General features: G+C 43.7%; 1 protein-coding gene across 3 annotated transcripts in view; it reads right to left on the reverse strand.

The window, feature by feature from the left end:
- The window catches only part of LOC139227872 (TBC1 domain family member 22B-like), a 498,740-nt gene that overhangs the window by 319,543 nt on the left and 157,218 nt on the right, over window positions 1–21,979 (reverse strand). For all 3 annotated transcript variants that reach the window (XM_070858968.1, XM_070858967.1, XM_070858966.1), the window contains 2 exons: window positions 15,171–15,299; window positions 12,788–12,853 (listed from right to left, as the gene is read on the reverse strand). In XM_070858968.1, coding sequence (XP_070715069.1) covers window positions 12,788–12,853; window positions 15,171–15,299 — 195 coding nt within the window. The remainder of the gene's footprint in view (window positions 1–12,787; window positions 12,854–15,170; window positions 15,300–21,979) is intronic.

Here is a 21,979-nt window from a genome sequence, read left to right on the forward strand (position 1 = left end):
CTGAATGTCGTCCAGGTCTTGCTGCATGCAGGCATGGACTGCACCATTATCTGAAGAGTTGCAAATGGCGTTGAACACTATGCAGTCATCAACAAGTATCCTCACTTCTGACCTTATGATGGAGGGAAGGTCATTGAGGAAGCAGTTGAAGATGTTTGGGCCTTGGACACTGGCCCGAGGAACTCCTGCAGCAATGTCCTGAGGAACTTCTGCAGTGATGTCTTGGGGCTCTGATGATTGACTTCAACAACCACAACCATCTTCATGTGTGGTAGGTATGACCAGCCAGTGGAGAGTTTACCCCCAAATTCCTATTGACTTCAGTTTTACTTGGGCTTCTTGATGCCACACTTGGTTTAAATGCTGCCTTGATGTCAAGGGCAATCACACTCACCTCACAACTGGAATTCAGCTCTTTTACCCACATTTGGACCAAGGCTGTAATGAGGTCTGGAGCAGAGTGGTCCTAACGGAACTCAAACTGAGCATCAGTGAGCAGGTTATTGGTGAGTAAGTGCCACTTTATAGCACTGTTGACGACACCTTCCATCACTTTGCTGATGAATGAGAGTAGACTGATGGGGCGGTAATTGGACGGATTGGGTTTGTCCTGCTTTTTGTGGAGAGGGCATACCTGGGCTGTTTTCCACAATGTCGGATATATGCCACTGTTGTAGCTGTACTGGAACAGCTTGGCTAGAGGCGCGGCTAGTTCTGGAGCACAAGTCTTCAGCACGACAGCCGGGATGTTGTCGAGCCCATAGCCTTTGCTATATCCAGTGCGCTCAGTCGATTATCACGTGGAGTGAATCGAATTGGCTGAAGACTGGCTTCTGTGATGGTGGGAACCTCAGGAGGAGGCCGATATGGACCACCCACTCGGCACTTCTGTCTGAAGATGGTTGCAAACGCTTCAGCCTTGTCTTTTGCAATATTCATGGTGCCTCCTCTTCCTGTTAGTTGTCACTCATTAAGGCACAACAATTGTTTTTTTGAAACATTTTGGCAAGTAAAATTAATTCTAACATGACTTAAAAGAAAAAAAGACTTGAGAAAAGACTTCTAATGATTCATCCTTACATTTGATGCTATTTTAGATTGATGCTTATAGGTACATTAACCAGTAACGTCATTGATGCACATTAGCGCAAACTGATTCAGGACTATCTGTCCATTCGTTAAGATCCCCTTCCAATCATCCATAATCCCATATTTTGGTAGCATTGTTATGACGTGCAAGCATTCCAACATCATAGTTATTATAGAAGACAGTTTATTGAGGTAATGTGATAAAAGATCATTATGTACCCCCATTACCCTATCCAGTAGCGCAGTCCATGGCTTTATCTCTCTCTGTGCAAGGAACTCATCAGTCCCCAAATTGCATCTTATTAGTTTGATCCTATCCTTTGCCCTGATCTCATCAAGGCAATGTTCTGTGATCTCCTACCGCCTCCAATCTCTAAGTACACTCCCTAAACCTAGTTGTCACATTGATGTTTTCAGTTCTGCTAGATTCAGGCCAACAGTGCATGAATATCATCTGACGCAATCGATCTCGCGTGGCAGTTGGGACTACCTTGTTGAAGCAAGTAGGGAGAAGCCAATATTATAACAAATTCACATGATACTTAGCTTGGAGTTACACAACCTATAACAGGATGCAAAGTGAAGAACTACAATCTCTACGGGGCTATCGTGCACAGAATTCTGTGAAACATTAATGCAAAACATCATTAATAAGTATTAGTGCTAGCTATAATAAAAACAGAAAATGCTGGAAATACTCAGCAGGTCAAAGCATCTGTAGAGAGGGAAACAAAGTTAGCATTTCAGATCGATAACCTTTCAGCAGAGCTGGAAAATGTTAGAGATGTAACACGTTTTAAACAAGTACAGAGCCAGGAAAACGGGTGGAAATGAAGAACAAAAGGGAAGGTCTGTGATAGTTTGGAAGGCAGGAGAGATTAAATGACAAAAGGGATGATAGTGCAAGGCAAAAGAGGATGGCAATGGGACTAGTAAAGAAACAATGAAACAAAATTAAAGTAACTAGTAACAGTAAAAATTACAAACATCTTAAAATATTTGTACAAAACAAATGTAAAGTTAAACAAATAAAACTAATACATCGAAAGCTTCAACCACAACTGTCTTGAAATAAACTGACGACTTATTTCACCATTCACACAGGAAAAACAAACATGGGACTTTATTTGTGACCAGTATAAATGTTTCAAACACCATTTTTCCAATAATACTTGATGTCGGTTGAGAACATATTTTAATGATGTTCAGCTATCAGTTTCCCGTTTATAAAGCTGACCTGGAAAACTAAATTATACCGTTACAAGCCAAAAGAAAGATGCGCAGAGCAACTGTATTAATTGGCAAAACCCAAAAGGGACTTTCTTACAAAATACAAAAAAATAAACCTCATTAAATGATCAGGAGCATAGGAGAGGCAGCCAATGAAGGTGCTAAACCCATATTACTATGCTGCAAATTAGGCTTAAAACCTAATCAGAGATAGCAAGGAAGTTTTCCCTTACTGGTAACACTCACAACAAGAGTCACAATTGCTAAGTTCTAAGTTACTCCACAATGAAGACCAGTCAAACCCAGAGGCATAACAGATTTCCCATGATGTTGCTCCTGCTAAGTCAGATAACAAGCTGTTTTATGATGCTAAGATCAAACCATGTAATCCACATTGTATTATTTTACTTCAAAAGTGCAGTAGCCTGTTCTTTAAGGCAATACGATCTAATTGCTGTAAATAGACACGCTAATTGTTGGTGAGGGGAGTTTGAAGATTGGCAGGTGCTTGGAAATTTCCAGCTCCAAATGAGAACAGGAAATACAATAACATACTTTTTCTTTTTTTCATAGAACAGAATGATACGGCACAGCAGGCGGCTATTCGGTCCTGTGCTAGCTAGCTCTTTGAAAGAGCTATCCAATTAGATCCACTTCCCTGTTCTTTGCTCATAGCCCTAACAATTAGTTTACCACAAGTTTACAGCAACAAAACAGTTAAAATATCCCAATTGTAATGTCCTTACACACTACTATAAATTCACACAAGGCACATTCTGCAGACAAGGTCACTCTGTGACCTGAACCTTTATTCACAGGACCAAGAAGTGATGACCCTGCGTGGGACCTCCCTTTATATACCTGGATGACCAGGTGAGGAGTGTCTCCCACAAGTTCACCTCCTGTAGTCAAGGTGTGCATTTCTTAGGTGTATACAGTATGCAGTGTTGTTATGAAGGTTACAGTTACATGAAGGTTACATACATGACACCAATCTAAGCTGGATCATCTGGGGCAAAGTATTCAAATGTGAGAGAGGCACTTTGGCAAGACAAGTGGGGGAGGGTTGGTGAACAATTAAATCTCAATCAGATGATAAGTCGACACATGCCACTCCGGCACAACTCCCAGTTTGTTTAAAGGGCAGCAATATGGAAACAGTTCATCTGTCTGTCCTCTCTGCTCAGGAATGGTGCAGGTGGGCCTGAGGAGGTACACACAACAAAAGAGTGGGGCCGGACAGAGAAGAAATGGATGGAATGGAGCAGAGATTAAATAGCCAGACAATATGCAGTCACAGCAATCACTATTTTTATTCATCTCTTATCTGAGTTTGTGTCCATGTATGAAGGTGTATATCTCTAACTATCTATAGACTATATTAAATGTCTTGCACTTTCCATACCACTTGCATATAATGGCCCGGATTTTGCGGTCAGCGGCGAAGTGACGGCTCTTGCCGCAGACTTCCCAAGAAAGCTGCCCACAAAGCTTTAGTGAGCTCTGTAGTGTCGACTTCCCCTTTTCAGACACTACTTTCCATCTGGCGCCATCTGTAGGGATGCTATCTGTGACAGTAAGTGAGGTCATTAAGCAGGCTGAGCAGCCAGCCACATTAAAGAATTCTCAGACAGCAAACCAGGAAGTAAAAAGCAGGGTTTATCGTTTCATTGTTTAATCATTTTACAGAAACTGAAATATAGATTGGGACATACACATGGGATTTAGGTAGAAGCTGAAATATCATTAAAAAACTTTTTTAAAATGTATATTTTATTGAGCAAAATTTATCACATTTTTATCATGGAATGGAGGGAATTCTACTCCACAATATAAAATTAGATTTTCAGTGCCAGAGAGGTTATTCAGAAGCAATTATGACTGAATAGGCTGTTACAAACTCAGTTACACCTCACTCAACAAGACTTAACTATTTCAGCGAGAATATTGCGTAAGAAGTTGAAGTTCACGTAAAATCAGTGATTTCTAATGGATTCCATCTACAAAGAATGTAACAGCGCACTCTGTGGAGGAGCAATGTATCACTGACAACAACTTCTGGATTTCCACGTTTACCTGTGTATGTGCTGACGCCAGAAGTTGGTGTCAGTTTTGCACAGTAATGATGGCGAACGCTGACAGTTTGACCATCATTACAACTGCAAATTCTGGGCCATTGTGTATTTCCTGTGTTACATTCATCTTCTGCAACATATTCTCCATCACATGTATCTATAATGCCCTTTTGTCACAGTTAAAACCTTGTCTGTATATTATACTTGCGTATCACTAAATATTCTCAGATTCATCTCCAAGCTAGACAGTACTGCTCTCCACAAGTCCACATGCTTGAGCACCGAAAAATCGGGCCTCTTATCGACTGCCATAATTCGCCTTTCCCCGTGCCCTGCCTTCTCTCTCTGACCCCCTCCTCCCCACTCTCTGATCACTGACACCATTCCACCTCTAAACTGTCTCTGACACCATCCCACCTCTAAACTGTCTCTGACACCAAATTTTGTCCGCCAATTTTTCCTCTCTCGGCCCTTTTTGACATCAGCAGAGCATTACCAACCATCAGCCAGTTGTTCCATTTTACTAACTTTAAAGCGCAAAATGAGCTATGACTGTATTTGCCAAATGTAAACAATCACACAATGAAAAATGGGCCCTTATTTCAAGTACCAGAGGATAGCTGCACTCAGAATTAAAGTCAGTAAAATACTGTACTAGCACATTTCAGACTAGTCATGCCAGTTAAAAAAAAATTCCACTCTCAGAGGAACAACAGATAAGTAAGCTGTGTGAAGCACACAAAATTTCAATCAGCTGATTCTATGCACAATGCTGTACTGCCATTCTCTATAGAATGGGTTACTGGGTCCTGGACCAACCCTTCAGCCTGGCTAGATTAAGGGAGAATCCAGGAGAGTTAAGAGTGGATTTAGCTTCACCCTAACACATGCAAAAGTACATCAATTATCACAGCACAAATGAACCTAGTAATTTTCATTTCACATTAACTTTTTAAAGCAGCTTAATATTTAAACTGGAAAACTTGAAATCAATAACAAGAGTTCAACTCATCCACATTTGCCTTGAGACAAAGCTAAACCTCATGTTAGCTAAATAATGCAGCATGGAGCAATGAAAAGACTTGCATTTATATAACATCTTTCACGACCACTGGACATCCCAAAACTTTCCAGACAATTAAGTACTGGTCACTGTTGTAATATAGGAAACCTGACAGCCAATTTGGACACAGCAAACTCCCACAAGCAGCAGTGATAGTGACCAGATAATTGGTTTTAGTGATGTTGATTGAGGAATAAATATTGGCCAGGGCACCAAGGAATTCAGATATCCTCTTAGTTGAAGTTTTGTCATGTTGGAATTATGGATTAAAAAAAAGGAACGGAAGTTAAAACTGTTGATATGCAAGCCAGGATGCTTCACAGCTTCTGTGCCTGAAAATGTTATTTTAATTATTGCTCAATGCACAACACAATGCCATCTGCTGTCTGTATGAGGATCATCAGAGTTCCCTGTAACTAATTTTCTAGGTAAAAATACAAACAGTTCAAGCATTATAGTTTTGTTGTTGTATACATGTCATAAAAAATAAAAAAGCAGCAACTATAGATGATGGTTTAACTGCTTTTTATAAATCCTATCTACATACAATAGCATTGCAAACTAATAATGACCTTGGAGAAGAAGTATGCAATATTGGGGCAGCAGCATCAGAAATGGCAATGACCATGGTAGCCTCTGGAAGAAAAGCAGTACCTTGCCTGAGGAAGCAGTCGACTCAGAAGAAAGTAGCAGCAATAGGAACAAAACTAAATGTGAGGCAGTGTGTCTGAAGATAGTACAGCCTAATCAAACTAGACCAGCTGTCTTTCAAGCCGAAAGGATAGCAAGCAATATATTGACTGTTTTCAACAACTAATATGTGCATAACTTGAAACATTTCTTATAGCTGTTAACTATTTTCTTACACTGCTCGCAGAACCACAAATGAATTCACAGAGACATATGCATGTACATGGCAATGTGCTAAAACAGACAACAGCTGTGAGCTTTGGAACTTTGCCTTCACACTCCATGCAGAGTCCCTCTTCCAGTTACAAGGTTGGCATGAGTGAGGCTCATTAAACAATTTTGGTTCACCAGCCAGGTTTTCAGTCGCAGTTGCTTCTGATAACCTTGATGTAGCACTACCACCATGACTACACAAGTGCATTAGTACTCTTAAAGTTCGAAGCAAACCAAAGCATAAGCCGGAACTTGGGCGGGTCGGGTGCAGGCGGTCGCCATGGCAGGTCACGACCCCATTCCTCATTGCATTCCACTTCGGAGATCGACTTCCCCTTAATGGCGCCTATTAAGGCAACCCATTACCCGGCCCTATTAAATGGTGCAGGTCTGATGACATTATCGATGACACGTTTTCTGACGGGATATTTAAAGAAGCCATGGCCACATTGCATTTGAAGGTTCATCTAGAATTGTGCAGACACTGTACTGCAGCATTGAAGTGTTCCAAATACTTGCAAACATGACTGTACAGTGGCAAAGGGCTGCACGCAGGTTCTCAGATGATTCCCTCCATTTGCTTGTGGAGGAAGTCAGAGCACGAAGGGAGGTGCTCTTCCCTTCAGATGAGACCTTCCCAGCAGACCAAAAGAGCCTGGTTGGAGATTGCAGAGGTCAACAACAGGGATGTTGTCAGGAGGATCTGGATGCAGTGCCAGAAACACTTCAATTATCCCATCAGATCAGGAAAGGTGAATACAAAGCCATACTCAACTTCATCCTGCTGTGTCTCTCATCATATCCCCATCACTCTGCCTTCCCAAGCCTGCTCCTGCACATCATTACTCGCACCAACATACCTTGCATGTCCACCCATCCCTCTCTATCTCACATTTTCACATCCCCATCTGACTGACCACCCCTCACACTCATCCTCATCTTAATGCAATCATACCAACTAACAACACACAAGGAGGTCACTCCATCATAGTCACCCTCTAAAGATGTTACCCATCCATTCTTTTCATTCATTACACACTCTAACTTCTCTTCTTTCCCTCCTTGCAGGAGAAGAGAGCCTAAAATAAGAGGGAGTGGGAGAGAACCGGAGGTGGCCTCCATCATTGGCTACCTTAACCTCAGCAGAGGAGGCTGCCTACGAAGTATCAGGAGTCACAGAGCAGCTGGAGGTGGGAGACGGCGGGGGGGTGCATCTCAGCAACCTGGTGACAGAATGACATCTCATACAGCCACATAGCATACACCAGTCACTCGCATGGGGATTGATGTCAGCAGTCAATGAATGTTCATCATGTGCATAATGGTATCGGTACTCATTCTTGGTACCTATTTCTAAATCATCCCCTACACTCTGCCACAGGTCCATCAAGAGCCCCCCGCCCCCCACCCCCCGAACATTGTCCAGGAGGAAGAGGAAGATGACTCCTCAGAGGAGCCTCCAGCTTCTGAGGGTGCATCACCAGACATAAGTGCACCCAATGACCAGCGCAGGTAAGCAACACCTCAGTGGGTCCCACATGAGAGAGTAGTGTTGTCACCTGGTGTCTTATCAATCAGCAAGAGATGGAGGAGACATGGACAGCAGTGCAGTCTCCTCACCAGAAGGTGCAGGACTCTCCCAGCTCTGCTCAGCTGGATACAGACGCTGAGCCATGGGGGCCATCCAGAAAGAGGGCGATCCTGGAGGTGCAGCAAGAAGTGCATGATACTTTGACAGGTTTTGCGACCATGACTGTCTGCAAATATGCAGAGAATGAAGGCATCCATTTCCAACATGAGCACCAGAGTGTCACAGGTGATGGCAACTGTATGCTCTTCCATGGAAAGAATGGCCACCTGCATGGAGCAGCTAATGCACCACTCACAGGAGCATATGGTCTCTATGGAGAATAGATGGCAGAGGCTCATAGACCTCTTCTATAGGAGGGATGTAAATGTAGACTTGGGTGCTTATGGCCCCACTGTTGTGCAGCAAGGTGTTCACCATCTCCTTGCTAGCAAGGAAGTGCAGATGGCCCATGGGAGCGATGACAGTGAGAGTGGACATGGAAGTGGGAGCTCCTCTCAAAGCTCCTCTCCCCCATTACCTCACCCTCATACAGAGCCCCACATGCCTCCTGGGATCGCGATGGCCAAGTCTGCCACTACATAGTCGCAAGATGAGCAGATTTTGGCGGTGCCATCACAGGCTCCAAGATCCAGAGGATGTCTGCCAAAAGTGCCTATGCAGTCGCAGTAGGGAAGTGAGAAGGCTGCCTCTACCTCTGCTGTAGCACCTCGTAGAAGCACGCGCAAGAGAAAGAGGACACACAAGTTAATTCACAAGGGTAAGCACTTGGGTGTTTTACGAACTGTTTGCGTGAAGTTTCCATTAATCTGATGTCATAAATAAAAATTATTTTCACCGCTTTCGGGTCATGGTCAATTCTGTCTGCAACTTATGGAAATGGCTTAGTGAGTTGGAATGACTGGTGAGACATAATGTTATCTCCAGCAGTTTGAAAGGATGGCCTGTTCATTATAGGGATGCTTTATGGTGTTGTTATGGGGTGTTGGGAGTCTGGCACAGCATATGGCAGCCATATGAGTGCAATGCCTGACATTAAGTAAATCTGGCCATGATGCGGCAGTCCTGCCCTCCCAGGCAGCAATGTGCTTGGCTGCTGGTGGGATCTGGCCCAGAGATTCTGCCTGCTCCTCTACCACCTCATTTTCCAGCTGATGCTCCTCCTCCTCCTGAGAGGCCGTGCACTCAGAGCCTTGTTCCTCATGCAGCGCTAATCCTCACTGCTGCGCCATGTTGTGCAGGGCACAGAAGACTGACGATTCTGGAGACCCTGGCTGGTGTGTACTGAAGGGCTCCTCCAGATCTGTCAAGGCATATGAAGCGCATTTTGAGAATGCCTACTGTCTGCTCTATGACACATCTGGTGGAAATGTGGCTTTCATTATATCTCTCCTGAGCTTCATTACTTGTCCTCCTCAAGGGCATCATAAGAACATAAGAACATAAGAAATATAAGAAATAGGAACAGGAGTAGGCCATGCATCCCCTCGAGCCTGCTCCGCCATTCAATAAGATCATAGCTGATCTGATCATGGACTCAGTTCCACTTCCCCGCCCGCACCCAATAACCCCTTATCATTCAAGAAATTGTCTATTTCTGTCTTAAATTTATTCAATGTCCCAGCTTCCACAGCTCTTTAAGGCAGCGAATTCCACAGATTTACAACCCCGAGAGAAGAAATTTCTCCTCACCTGTGTTTTAAATGGGCGGCCCTTTATTCTAAGATCATGCCCTCTAGTTCCAGTCTCCCCCATCAGTGGAAACATTCTCTCTGCATCCAGCTTGTGAAGCCCCCTCATAATCATATATGTTTCGATAAAGTCACCTCTCATTCTTCTGAATTCCAATGAGTAGAGGCCCAAATTACTCAACCTTTTCTCATAAGTCAACCCCCTCATCCCTGGAATCAACCTAGTGAATCTTCTCTAAACTGCTTCCAAAGCAAGTATATCCTTTCGTAAATATGGAAACAAAAACTGCACGCAGTATTCCAAGTGTGGTCTCACCAATACCTTATATAGCTACAGCAAGACTTCCCTGCTTTTATACTCCATCCCCTTTGCAATAAAGGCCAAGATACCATTGGCCTTCCTGATCACTTGCTGTACCTGCATACTAGCCTTTTGCGTTTCATGCACAAGTACCCCCAGGTCCCGCTGTACTGCGGCACTTGGCAATCTTTCTCCATTTAAATAATAACTTGCTCTTTGATTTTTTCTGCCAAAGTGCATGACCTCACACTTTCCAACATTATACTCCATCTGCCAAATTTTTGCCCATTCATTTAGTCTATCTATGTCCTTTTGCAGATTTTTTGTGTCCTCCTCACACATTACTTTTCCTCCCATCTTTGTATTGTCAGCAAACTTGGCTATGTTACACTCAGTCCCTTCTTCCAAGTCGTTAATATAGATTGTAAATAATTGGGGTCCCAGCACTGATCCCTGCGGTACCCCACTTGTCACTGGCTGCCAACCAGAGAATGAATCATTTATCCCGACTCTCTGTTTTCTGTTAGTAAGCCAATCCTCTATCCATGCTAATATATTGTCCCCAACCCCGTGAACTTTTATTATAGGCAATAACCACATCTTCAGCCATGAGCTGCATCTTCAGTGAATAGCCCTCATCTTCAAGCAGCCAGCTGGAAAGTCTGTCTGGAGGAGGAAAGAGCTGAAGGATGGTGGACTGGCGCAGGACAAGAGAGTCTGCCAGGAATTTGGCACACATATGCATGATGATCTTCCTATAGTTGCAGGCCAGCTGCACAATGAGGGACGAGAAGCTACTGTGGTTGACGAAAACTCCTGCATGATGATGGGGTGTCCTGATGGCCACATTTGTGCAGTCGATGACGCTCAGCCTCAAAATACGGGGGAGCCAATTTAAAACCGAGTTGAGAAGGAATTTCTTCTCCCAGAGGGTTGTGAATCTGTGGAATTCTCTGCCCAGGGAAGCAGTTGAGGCTAGCTCATTGAATGTATTCAAATCACAGATGGATAGATTTTTAACCAATAAGGGAATTAAGGGTTATGGGGAGCGGGCGGGTAAATGGAGCTGAGTCCACGGCCAGATCAGCCATGATCTTGTTGAGTGGCGGAGCAGGCTCGAGGGGCTAGATGGTCTACTCCTGTTCCTAATTCTTATGTTCTTATGTTCTTTGGAAGCCAGCCAGAGTGGCAAAGCCAAGCGCCCACTCAGTAACACTGACCTCATCAGTGGCAAAGTTGATATCCTTGGCTGACTTTTTAAACAGGACATTGGTGACTTGTGTGATGCATCTGTGGGCGGCCGAGTGCAAGATGCCGCAAATGTCTGCTGCAGTTCTCTGGAAGGAGCCCGACGTGAAGACGTTGAGGACGCTGGTGACTTTGATAGCCACTGGTAAGGTGTGACCACCTGTTCTTCTGGGCTGCAGATCGGGCTCCAGCAATCTGCGATGACTTGGCGTGATAGCCTGAGCCTTCTTTAGCACTGCTGCTCAGTTATGTTGAGGAAGTTCATCCTCTGCCTGTATACCCTGTGTTGGGGGTATCACCTCCAGTGCGGTGCAGCCCTGCGCTGATGCCCTCTGTCCTGTGCAGCATCAGGTTGGTGGTGTTGGTGGTGCTGCTGGTGTTGGGGCTCAGTGTGATCCGATTCTGAGGACCAAGGTCAGACAGTATAAACAGCACCCATGCTGATGGAATAGATGGTAGGTCAAGTAGAGACGACAGAAGCAATCTGTCAATGGTGCGATAGGTTTTACCAATGAGGTGACAGTGGATCCCGACTTTGCTGATAAGATATGCAATCTCGAGAAAGCTAAATCTGTGCTAACAATGCACTTAGTAACAGCATCTGCCTTAGCAAAGTAACCAGGTGGGAGTATTTATTGTGCTTTCCATGCTGTGCACTAATGAGCTGGATGAATGGCCACTGAACTTCCACCTCAGGTTCACAGACGTGGTTCCAGAGCTGCGTGATTCCAGTGGTCACCCAGGGAAATTTGAAAGGCAAAGTTAAAAAGACACTTAAGGGTCTGACAAGTACATAATCATCTAAATTAGCTCGTCCACCTCTGCCGTTTGGGTCGCTGCCGCGCTGGCAGACGCGCCCGAGGGAAAGGCGCATGAAAACAAGATGACGGCGGGTTTCTGACCCGCTCCACGTTATTTCAACTTTCACTCCCGACCCGCCTCCAATCCCGCACAGAGTCCACAAAATTCCGGCCATAGTGTCCAATAGCCATTTCAAACAGCCACAAATTTTACAACTATTTACCAATGTAAGTTTAGTTACTTAAGCTGGAAGAGGATAGAACTGCCTCAGAAAATAAATAGGGTGCTTTTTGATGCATGTCAAGATATGCACTGCTTTCACAGGTGCGCAATCAGCTGCTTACTATTCAATACAAATAAGATTATAGTCGAGTGAACACTATGCTTTACCAACACCAAGCAATTTATTTGTGTGGGTCTCAGTGGAGATGAAACAGCCAATATACGGTGTGTTTGTGCTCTTCTGTGCTACAATTTGAGGCAAATTAACACCCTAGTGTAAAGTAAGCAAAAGACAACACAGGTACACACAACAACTTACACCTGATCCCAACACAGGTAGTACAGACAAGAGTCTTCCATGACAAGCATTTCTAACCTTTTAATGTATTTCACAAATATATTTTGTATTACTTAAGTAAAATGTGCAGCATATAAAAAACAGTGAGACTACATGGCTTCCAAATAAAATAAAAAGAGCCTCATTGTGCAACCGACATCAAAACTGATACTTTAGGGGTCCCGTTTTAATCTTGCAACAAGCAATATCACTCGGAAACGTGCATTGGGTTTGCTCACCTCTTGAACAGAAGGTTGTTGAAAGAGAGGAATGAGGGGATTAGTTCTGGGAATGTCAATGTGAATCTGTGAACACAAGGAAAAATTAGATTATTTCAAGCAGTTTAGCAAAAAGATTAACTATTTGTGGTATTTTATCTTGAAAGGATTTCCCTATTCAAAAATGTTCTTTCTTCAAAAAAAAAAATGAACTTTTAATTTTTTCCTGTCTATCCCTGTTTAAAATACACTTGTTTAAAATTGTATGGCATAAAGGTAAACAGCTTTGTGGAGTCACAGAACATGCTAGTGTGAAGGACAGTAGAAGGGTGCAAAATTAACACAGTTGAAATGAGATCACGACTGAAAACACTGAGGCCGAAATTGGTCAAACACACGGCCCAGTGTTTTTCAGCGGTTCACGGGCGGTGCGTCATTTTTTACCGCCTGGTACCGCTGGGGTGAGTGGGCAGGAATTTCATCGAATTTTTCTCGGCGGTAAGCCGAGCGGAGTGCAGCAGGCAGGAGGGAGGGAGCAGAGTGCAGCCTGTGTGGCAGAGAGGCCTTTTGATTCGGGAATCTTCGGCTCTAGCATTGTGCATACGCGCATGCTGAAGTGAAGCTCCCCCCCGCCGGTCTGCATGGGTGGGCAGTAGTATGTCACGGTCGAATTTTCCGCCGGCCGGTATGTCAGTGTTTTTTGACCAATTTTACATGATTGGGCAGTACGCGGGTGGTAGTGGGCGATACGTCTACCAATTTCAGGCACCGTAGGTAAATGACCTTTTGTACAGATGTTAATTCAGTTCCCTTACAATATCCTATTCAGTAATCAATCAGAATTTATAGCTTAAAAATAAATTGATAGAAAACAACAAAGATGCTGAAAAAACAAAATCACTATTTGTCTGACAATGGGAATCATTTTAAGTTTTTATTTCTTGTAGTACATGTATTTGATCGAACAACTGGAGACCGTAGATAAAAACATGACAAAAAAGCTACAATCATTCAAATAAAGCCCAGTAAAGTACAATTATTCAATTAAATTAAATCAAAAAGATGTGTTTTTCATTGAACAACAGATTACTCCGGGAGGAAGATAGTTACTTCAAGGGAAAGCGGAAGAATCGTCCAGGGAAAATACTTCTTGTTTATACTGCTCTCTCTTTTAAAGCTCAGCTCAATGTTAGCATTCGCACATCTGAGGCAGAAGGTCTGGGTTCAATCCCCATTCCAGCACTTGAGCACATAATCTAGGCTGACACTTCAATGCAGTAATGAAGGCATGCTGTGCTGTTGGAGGATGCCATCTTTCAGTTGAGATGTTAAACCAAGGATGTTATCTGCCCTCTCAGGAGGAGGTAAAATATCCCATGACACCATTCAAGAAAGAGCAGGGGAGTTCTCCTGGTGTCCTGGTCAACATCTGTCCATAAACCAACACTACCAAAAATAGATTATCTGGTCATTTATTTCAAAGCTATTAGTGGGACCATCCTTTCCACATTGGCTGCCACATTTGCCTAAATAACAGTGACTACACTTCAAAAATAATTAATTGGACGTAAATTGCCTTGGGATGTCCCAAGGTTGTAAAAAAGCATTTATATAAATGCATGTTCTTTCCATTTTAAAGAAAGAAAATACGTTCACTTAAATTTCTCTAATTTTCTTTATGCCCAATCATAAATTTAAGCTTCTTCATAAAGAAACTTGAATATGATTATCCACCCTGCCATGCCACTGCATTGACATCAATTATTGGAAGCAGCTGCATTACAAACTATGCAGGTACAACTTGAAACTGTCCTGAAAGCTGCTCCACAGCCATATGACCTGAGATCATCACAACAGACTAGAAATTCAAATTTTCCAATATGTAACATACTTTTCTAGGGTCTTTTGACTTCAGGAAGCTCTCATTTTGAAATTTTGTTCCCTTCTGCTTGCAATGGAGCCACTCAAGCACTTCCCAATATTGAAGCTGCCTGAACAGCCGAGCAGAGAGGGGTCCTGCTTGAGATTCTTGATGCCAGCAACAAAAGTAATGTTTTGTAAAAAAAAAGTCAGACATTTTTCGTGAGATGTTCATTTTCTTCCAGTTAAAAGTTCTTCTCCCTAAATTGTCATTCTTCTTTAAGGCAGAATTCTCACTGCAATATAGGAATCTCTCTGTCAGAACATGTCACTTTGTCTGTGTTCAGCTAGGTAGGGCAATGCATTTAAGGCAGTGCAGAATTCCTACAGAATAAAATAAATATCTAAATTTATGGCAAGCAATCATTTAAATTAAGCAGCTTTTAAAAAATGTTAGATATAATTCCTTTCACTAAAACCACTGATTACAACACTAACTACAGTATTAGCAGTTAGACGCTACAAATGAAACTGTATTTAATACCTGTCGATAGGTATCCTGGTGATGTTCTTCATTTCTGGAATCATAATATTGTTCGATGAACCCAAAATACTCTTCCCGCTTTCGCTGTAGAGTAATCTCCCTTCTCTCCATATTTGCAGGTAGATAACCCTGTGAAAAAACACAGAAAATTGTGATGGCATCAAAAAAAATTACAGGGGAATGGAACAGGGGTGAAATGGAGTCCTTGTATAACCTTGACCCAAATATTGCAGCACAGCTGTTGCAGTCAGAAAAGGACCAAACTGCACTTGCACAATTACAGTCATCTCTATCCCCATGGGGTGCCTACCAGCCCGTCTAAAACAGCAAAGAATGCAAATAAATTCAAAACAACTAGTCCAGCACTCAATTTAAATAACTATTTTTTTGTGTGTGGCAGAATACGATACAAAGGAATGGGATAAGTTTGAGTCATAACATTCAAACTTGTCATAAGCTGGTACAGGAGCTTTTCGGGAGCCAACCAAATTGTCTCTAGAAAACAGATACTTGCAGTATAACGAACAGATTGCACGAACAATAAAAATAAAAATATTTTGTTTTTATCACCGTTCCCTCAAGTCAAAGGGGGTGCAAACCACCCACTTCTCCAGGATCATCCTGGAAAATCAAAATAAGCACCAACTTCCTTTCGTCATTGCCAACCATCTCCTTAACCCCTCTCCCCTGCCCCCTCATATCCAATAATTGTTGAGCCCATCCATTCAGATGCCCAATTTCCCTCGTCCACCAAGCTAGACACCCGCAGGCTCCACCTTGCACTAGCCCTGAATTTACATATTTCTCTCCCAACTGCCCTCATGCCCTCGCCAAGCACACCTTCTCATGAGACCAACTTTCTGCTCCTTTGACCTTAATCCCACTAAACTAGTGACCACTCAACTTCTCTACCTGGCCCCAAACGAGCCGATATTGTAAACCCTCTCTTCAGAGAAAGTCCCCCTCATTTTCAAAATCCATGTAATCAACTCCTTCCTCAAAAAATCCAACTTGAACCACTCTGCCCTTTCAACCTACCACCACACCTCCAACCTCCCCTTCCTCTCCAAAGTCTGTATTGTCACTTCCCAAATCAGTGCCCATCTTTCCCATAACTCTCCTCAGTTATTCACCTGAAATAGCCCAAAACAAAGGCATAAATGACATAGTCTATAACTGTGGTGCATTTTCCCTACTCATCCTCACTGCAATCTTTGATATGATCGAACACAATCCACCTTCCTCCAATATTTTTCCTCCATTGTCCAGCTCAGTTGGACTGACTTGATTCCACTCTTAAACCTAGCCGATTGTAACCAGAGCATTTCCATTTGACGACATCATCCAAAGATGTGGAGTCAGCTTCCACATGTACGCTGATGACATCCAGCTCTACTTCCCTACCACATCTCTCAACCTCAACACCAAGACCACCCCAACACCTCCAGCCGCTGTGCTGTCAGACTGCATGACTAGCATCCAGTCTCAGATGAGTCACAATTGCCTCCAACATTGGGAAAACTGAATTTATTGTCTTCGGTCCTCGCCACAAATTTTGTACCCATGCCACTGATTCCTATCCTCTATCCACCCACTATCTCAGTTGAATCGGACTATTTGCAACCTCAACGTCCTATTCAACACGAAGCCCATCTTCCGACGCCATACCTCTCGATCACTAAAACTGCCTACTTCCACCTCTAACATGGCCCGCCTCCACCATTGTCTCAGCACATCTTTTGCTAGAACTCTCATCCATACATTTATCATCGCCAGTAAATTTTAATCATAATGGAGAAATTTGACATGCCACAAAATTAAAATGAGTTTTCAGGGCCATAACATTTGCTTAGCAGTCAATATTCTGTTAAAACCCCAGTTACACCTAATCCAACAAGGCTTAACATTTAATGGAGTATTTAACAGCGATGTTAGCGCAGAAAAGCCCAAGTTTCATTAGTTTCACTGATTACTGCCTATGGGGGGTGGGGCAACAGCATAGCCAGTGTCGGAGCAGTGAATGACTGACTGCAACTTCAGGATTTGCGTATTTAGATGCGCATGTGCTACATCCTTAAGTTACAGTCAGTTTCAAAAGAGGTAATAGAGGTGAACGCTGCTAGGTCGCCGTTACTGTATTACCCACCGCAAATTCCAGCCCTTTATGTAACAGTGGTCACTGCGTTATAAGGGACGGGCTAATATAACAGTTAACCATCACATCCATGCTCCAAACTATCCATGAGCTATGCCACAGAGGATCACCTACAATTTATGAACGCACAAATTGATTTTTCTACTTAATCCTGATGTTCTTATAAAATACATCGTTGAGGACTAACACAAAAATATTCAAAGATACAACGTCCATGCACGACTGACGCAATTGTATTCTTGCATTGAGATGAAAATTGAATCAGTGCCCAAGACATTCCACTGTTAATGAATGTTGATGTAAACAGACCGAAACATCACCAAATGGCACAGAAATCTATTTAATGCTTCATATAGAAAATTATATCAGGGTTGGTCTATGTGCACACTGAACAACGCATAATCAGCATTAAAATAAATCAAATTCCATTCGATCATTAAATTACATGTTTTCTTCAAAAACCTGCTACTCAATTCAAAATGAATCCACAAAAGCACCTGCGCAATACAACCCTTAAATCCGTAAATGCTATTAATTCAACCAAATGTGACGGTGTAGCCTGGACATAGAGGTGAGATTGGATTGCGCCAGTAGCGCAAAGCGCATTCATAGCGAATCGAGAGCCCGTTTTACACCGTGCAAAATTTTCTTTTCCATGGTCTTCAAAGGAAAAAGTAAATCAGGTGTCATTTGAAACAGTCTGCGAGTGTGCTTCGCTTTGCTGGCACAATCCAATTTCACCTCGACTGATTCCACAGCTATAACGGGCACCAAACCCAGCACTACAATTTAACGTCACCAAGCACACATAGGGGATAAGTGTTTTCACATATGTGGGCACAAATCCACTAATTTATAACCTTCACCATGGTTGTTTTATCATGTCAGTCCTTAAATTATTACAAAATAGGCCAAACACAGAAGACTCTGAACAGAATGTAATTTACAGAATAAATTTTATCTACAAATTGACTGAATGGCCAAACGGATGATGATTAGGATGATCATGTCAACCTATCCACTCCAGTAATTCCATTTTAAATATAAATGTACTAATAATATGCAACTGACTGCCTCCTTGTCTACTATAATCGCCTTCACTAAATAGGACAAATAAATGCCACTTTCATAGCCATCATCATCATCATAGGCAGTCCCTCGGAATCGAGGAAGACTTGCCTCCACTCCTGAAGTGAGTTCTTTGGTGGCTGAACAGTCCAATACGAGAGCCACAGACTCTGTCACAGGTGGGACAGATCGTTGTTGAGGGAAGGAGTGGGTGGGACTGGTTTGCGGCACGCTCTTTCTGCTGTTTGCGCTTGATTTCTGCATGCTCTCGGCATTGAGACCCGAGGTGCTCAGCATCCTCTCGGATGCACTTCCTCCACTTAGGGCGGTCTTGGGCCAGGGACTCCCAGGTGTCAGTGGGGATGTCACATTTTATCAGGGAAGCTTTGAGGGTGTCCTTGTAGCGTTTCCGCTGTCCAGCTTTGGCTCGTTTACCGTGAAGGAGCTCCGAGGAGAGCACTTGCTTTGGGAGTCTCGTGTCTGGCATGCGGACTATGTGGCCTGCCCAGCAGAGCTGATCGAGTGTGGTCAGTGCTTCAATGCTGGGGATGTTAGCCTGAATGAGGACGCTGATGTTGGTGCACCTGTCCTCCCAGGGGATTTGTAGAATCTTGCGGAGACATTGTTGGTGATATTTCTCCAGCAACTTGAGGTGTCTACTGTACATGGTCCATGTCTCTGAGCCATTCAGGAGGGCAGGTATTACAATAGCCTTATGGACCATGAAGCTTGGTGGCAGTTTGAAGCCTGGTCTTCAAACACTCTTTTCCTCAGGCGGCCAACGGCTGCACTGGAGCACTGGAGGCGGTATTGGATCTAGTCGTCGATGCCTGTTCTTGTTGATAGGAGGCTCCCGATATATGGGAAGTGGTCCACGGTGTCCAGGGCCGCGCCGTGGATCTTGATGACTGGGGGGCAGTGCTGAGCGGTGAGGATAGGCTGATGGAGGACCTTTGTCTTACGGATGTTTAGCGTGAGGCCCATGCTTTCGTACACCTCAGTAAATACGTCGACTATATCCTGGAGTGCAGCTTCTGTATGTGAGGAGATGCAGGCATTGTCCGCGCACTGTAGTTCGAAGACAGAGGTTGGGGTGGTCTTGGATCTGGCCTGGAGATGGCGCAGGTTGAACAGGCTCCCACTGGTTCTATAGTTTAGTTCCACTCCAGCTGGGAGCTTATTGACTGTGAGGTGGAGCATGGCGGCGAGAAAGATCGAGAAGAGGGTTGGGGCAATGACGCAGCCCTGTTTGACCCTGGTCCGAATGTGGATTGGGTCTGTGATGGATCCGTTGGTAAGGATCACGGCCTGCAGAGCCATCAGTCTATCAAGAATGGGTTGAAAAGTCATCAATCTCCAAGAGTAGTCCAACAAGCTGGAGTATTGGGATAAACCATATGGCAATATGGTGACTACAATACCCACATCTTAATTCCACAGCAGCAGGCAGTATTTTCTTCTGGGGAGGGGATGTTTCTTTTAAAGTTAAGAATACTCTAAAGAGACTGTTACGTTATGAAATTTAGAACTCAGCAGAGGAGGACAAAGGGTTTGATTAGGGCAGGGAAAATGGAGTACGAGAAGAAGCTTGCAGGGAACATTAAGGCGGATTGCAAAAGTTTCTATAGGTATGTAAAGAGAAAAAGGTTAGTAAAGACAAACGTAGGTCCCCTGCAGTCAGAATCAGGGGAAGTCATAACGGGGAACAAAGAAATGGCAGACCAATTGAACAAGTACTTTGGTTCAGTATTCACTAAGGAGGACACAAACAACCTTCCGGATATAAAAGGGGTCAGAGGGTCTAGTAAGGAGGGGGAACTGAAGGAAATCTTTATTAGTCGGGAAATTTGTTGGGGAAATTGATGGGATTGAAGGCCGATAAATCCCCAGGGCCTGATGGACTGCATCCCAGAGTACTTAAGGAGGTGGCCTTGGAAATAGCGGATGCATTGACAATCATTTTCCAACATTCCATTGACTCTGGATCAGTTCCCATCGAGTGGAGGGTAGCCAATGTAACCCCACTTTTTAAAAAAGGAGGGAGAGAGAAAACAGGGAATTATAGACCGGTCAGCCTGACCTCAGTAGTGGGTAAAATGATGGAATCAATTATTAAGGATGTCATAGCAGGCATTTGGAAAATGGTGACATGATAGGTCCAAGTCAGCATGGATTTGTGAAAGGGAAATCATGCTTGACAAACCTTCTGGAATTTTTTGAGGATGTTTCCAGTAAAGTGGACAAGGGAGAACCAGTTGATGTGGTATATTTGGACTTTCAGAAGGCTTTCGACAAGGTCCCACACAAGAGATTAATGTGCAAAGTTAAAGCACATGGGATTGGGGGTAGTGTGCTGACGTAGATTGAGAACTGGTTGTCAAACAGGAAGCAAAGAGTAGGAGTAAATGGGTACTTTTCAGAATGGCAGGCAGTGACTAGTGGGGTACCGCAAGGTTCTGTGCTGGGGCCCCAGCTGTTTACATTGTACATTAATGATTTAGACGAGGGGATTAAATGTAGTATCTCCACATTTGCGGATGACACTAAGTTGGGTGGCAGTGCGAGCTGCGAGGAGGATGCTATGAGGCTGCAGAGCGCCTTGGATAGGTTAGGTGAGTGGGCAAATGCATGGCAGATGAAGTATAATGTGGATAAATGTGAGGTTATCCACTTTGGTGGTAAAAACAGAGAGACAGACTATTATCTGAATGGTGACAGATTAGGAAAAGGGGAGGTGCAAAGAGACCTGGGTGTCATGGTACATCAGTCATTGAAGGTTGGCATGCAGGTACAGCAGGCGGTTAAGAAAGCAAATGGCATGTTGGCCTTCATAGCGAGGGGATTTGAGTACAGGGGCAGGGAGGTGTTGCTACAGTTGTACAGGGCCTTGGTGAGGCCACACCTGGAGTATTGTGTACAGTTTTGGTCTCCTAATTTGAGGAAGGACATTCTTGCTATTGAGGGAGTGCAGCGAAGATTCACCAGACTGATTCCCGGGATGGTGGGACTGACCTATCAAGAAAGACTGGATCAACTGGGCTTGTATTCACTGGAGTTCAGAAGAATGAGAGGGGACCTCATAGAAACGTTTAAAATTCTGACGGGTTTAGACAGGTTAGATGCAGGAAGAATGTTCCCAATGTTGGGGAAGTCCAGAACCAGGGGTCACAGTCTAAGGATAAGGGGTAAGCCATTTAGGACCGAGATGAGGAGAAACTTCTTCACCCAGAGAGTGGTGAACCTGTGGAATTCTCTACCACAGAAAGTAGTTGAGGCCAATTCACTAAATATATTCAAAAGGGAGTTAGATGAAGTCCTTACTACTCGGAGGATCAAGGGGTATGGCGAGAAAGCAGGAAGGGGGTACTGAAGTTGCATGTTCAGCCATGAGCTCATTGAATGGCGGTGCAGGCTAGAAGGGCTGAATGGCCTACTCCTGCACCTATTTTCTATGTTTCTATGTTAGCACCGCTGCCTATAGATCCACAGTCAATGACATTCCAGTATAAAGCGGGGAAACTCTCTGAAGACCCAACCATATCCGGTAACCTTGGGTACTGTGAGCTGCCGTCTCCAGTTAAAAGTA

This window comes from Pristiophorus japonicus, chromosome 17 (assembly GCF_044704955.1).
Source record: "Pristiophorus japonicus isolate sPriJap1 chromosome 17, sPriJap1.hap1, whole genome shotgun sequence".
NCBI lineage: Eukaryota > Metazoa > Chordata > Chondrichthyes > Pristiophoridae > Pristiophorus > Pristiophorus japonicus.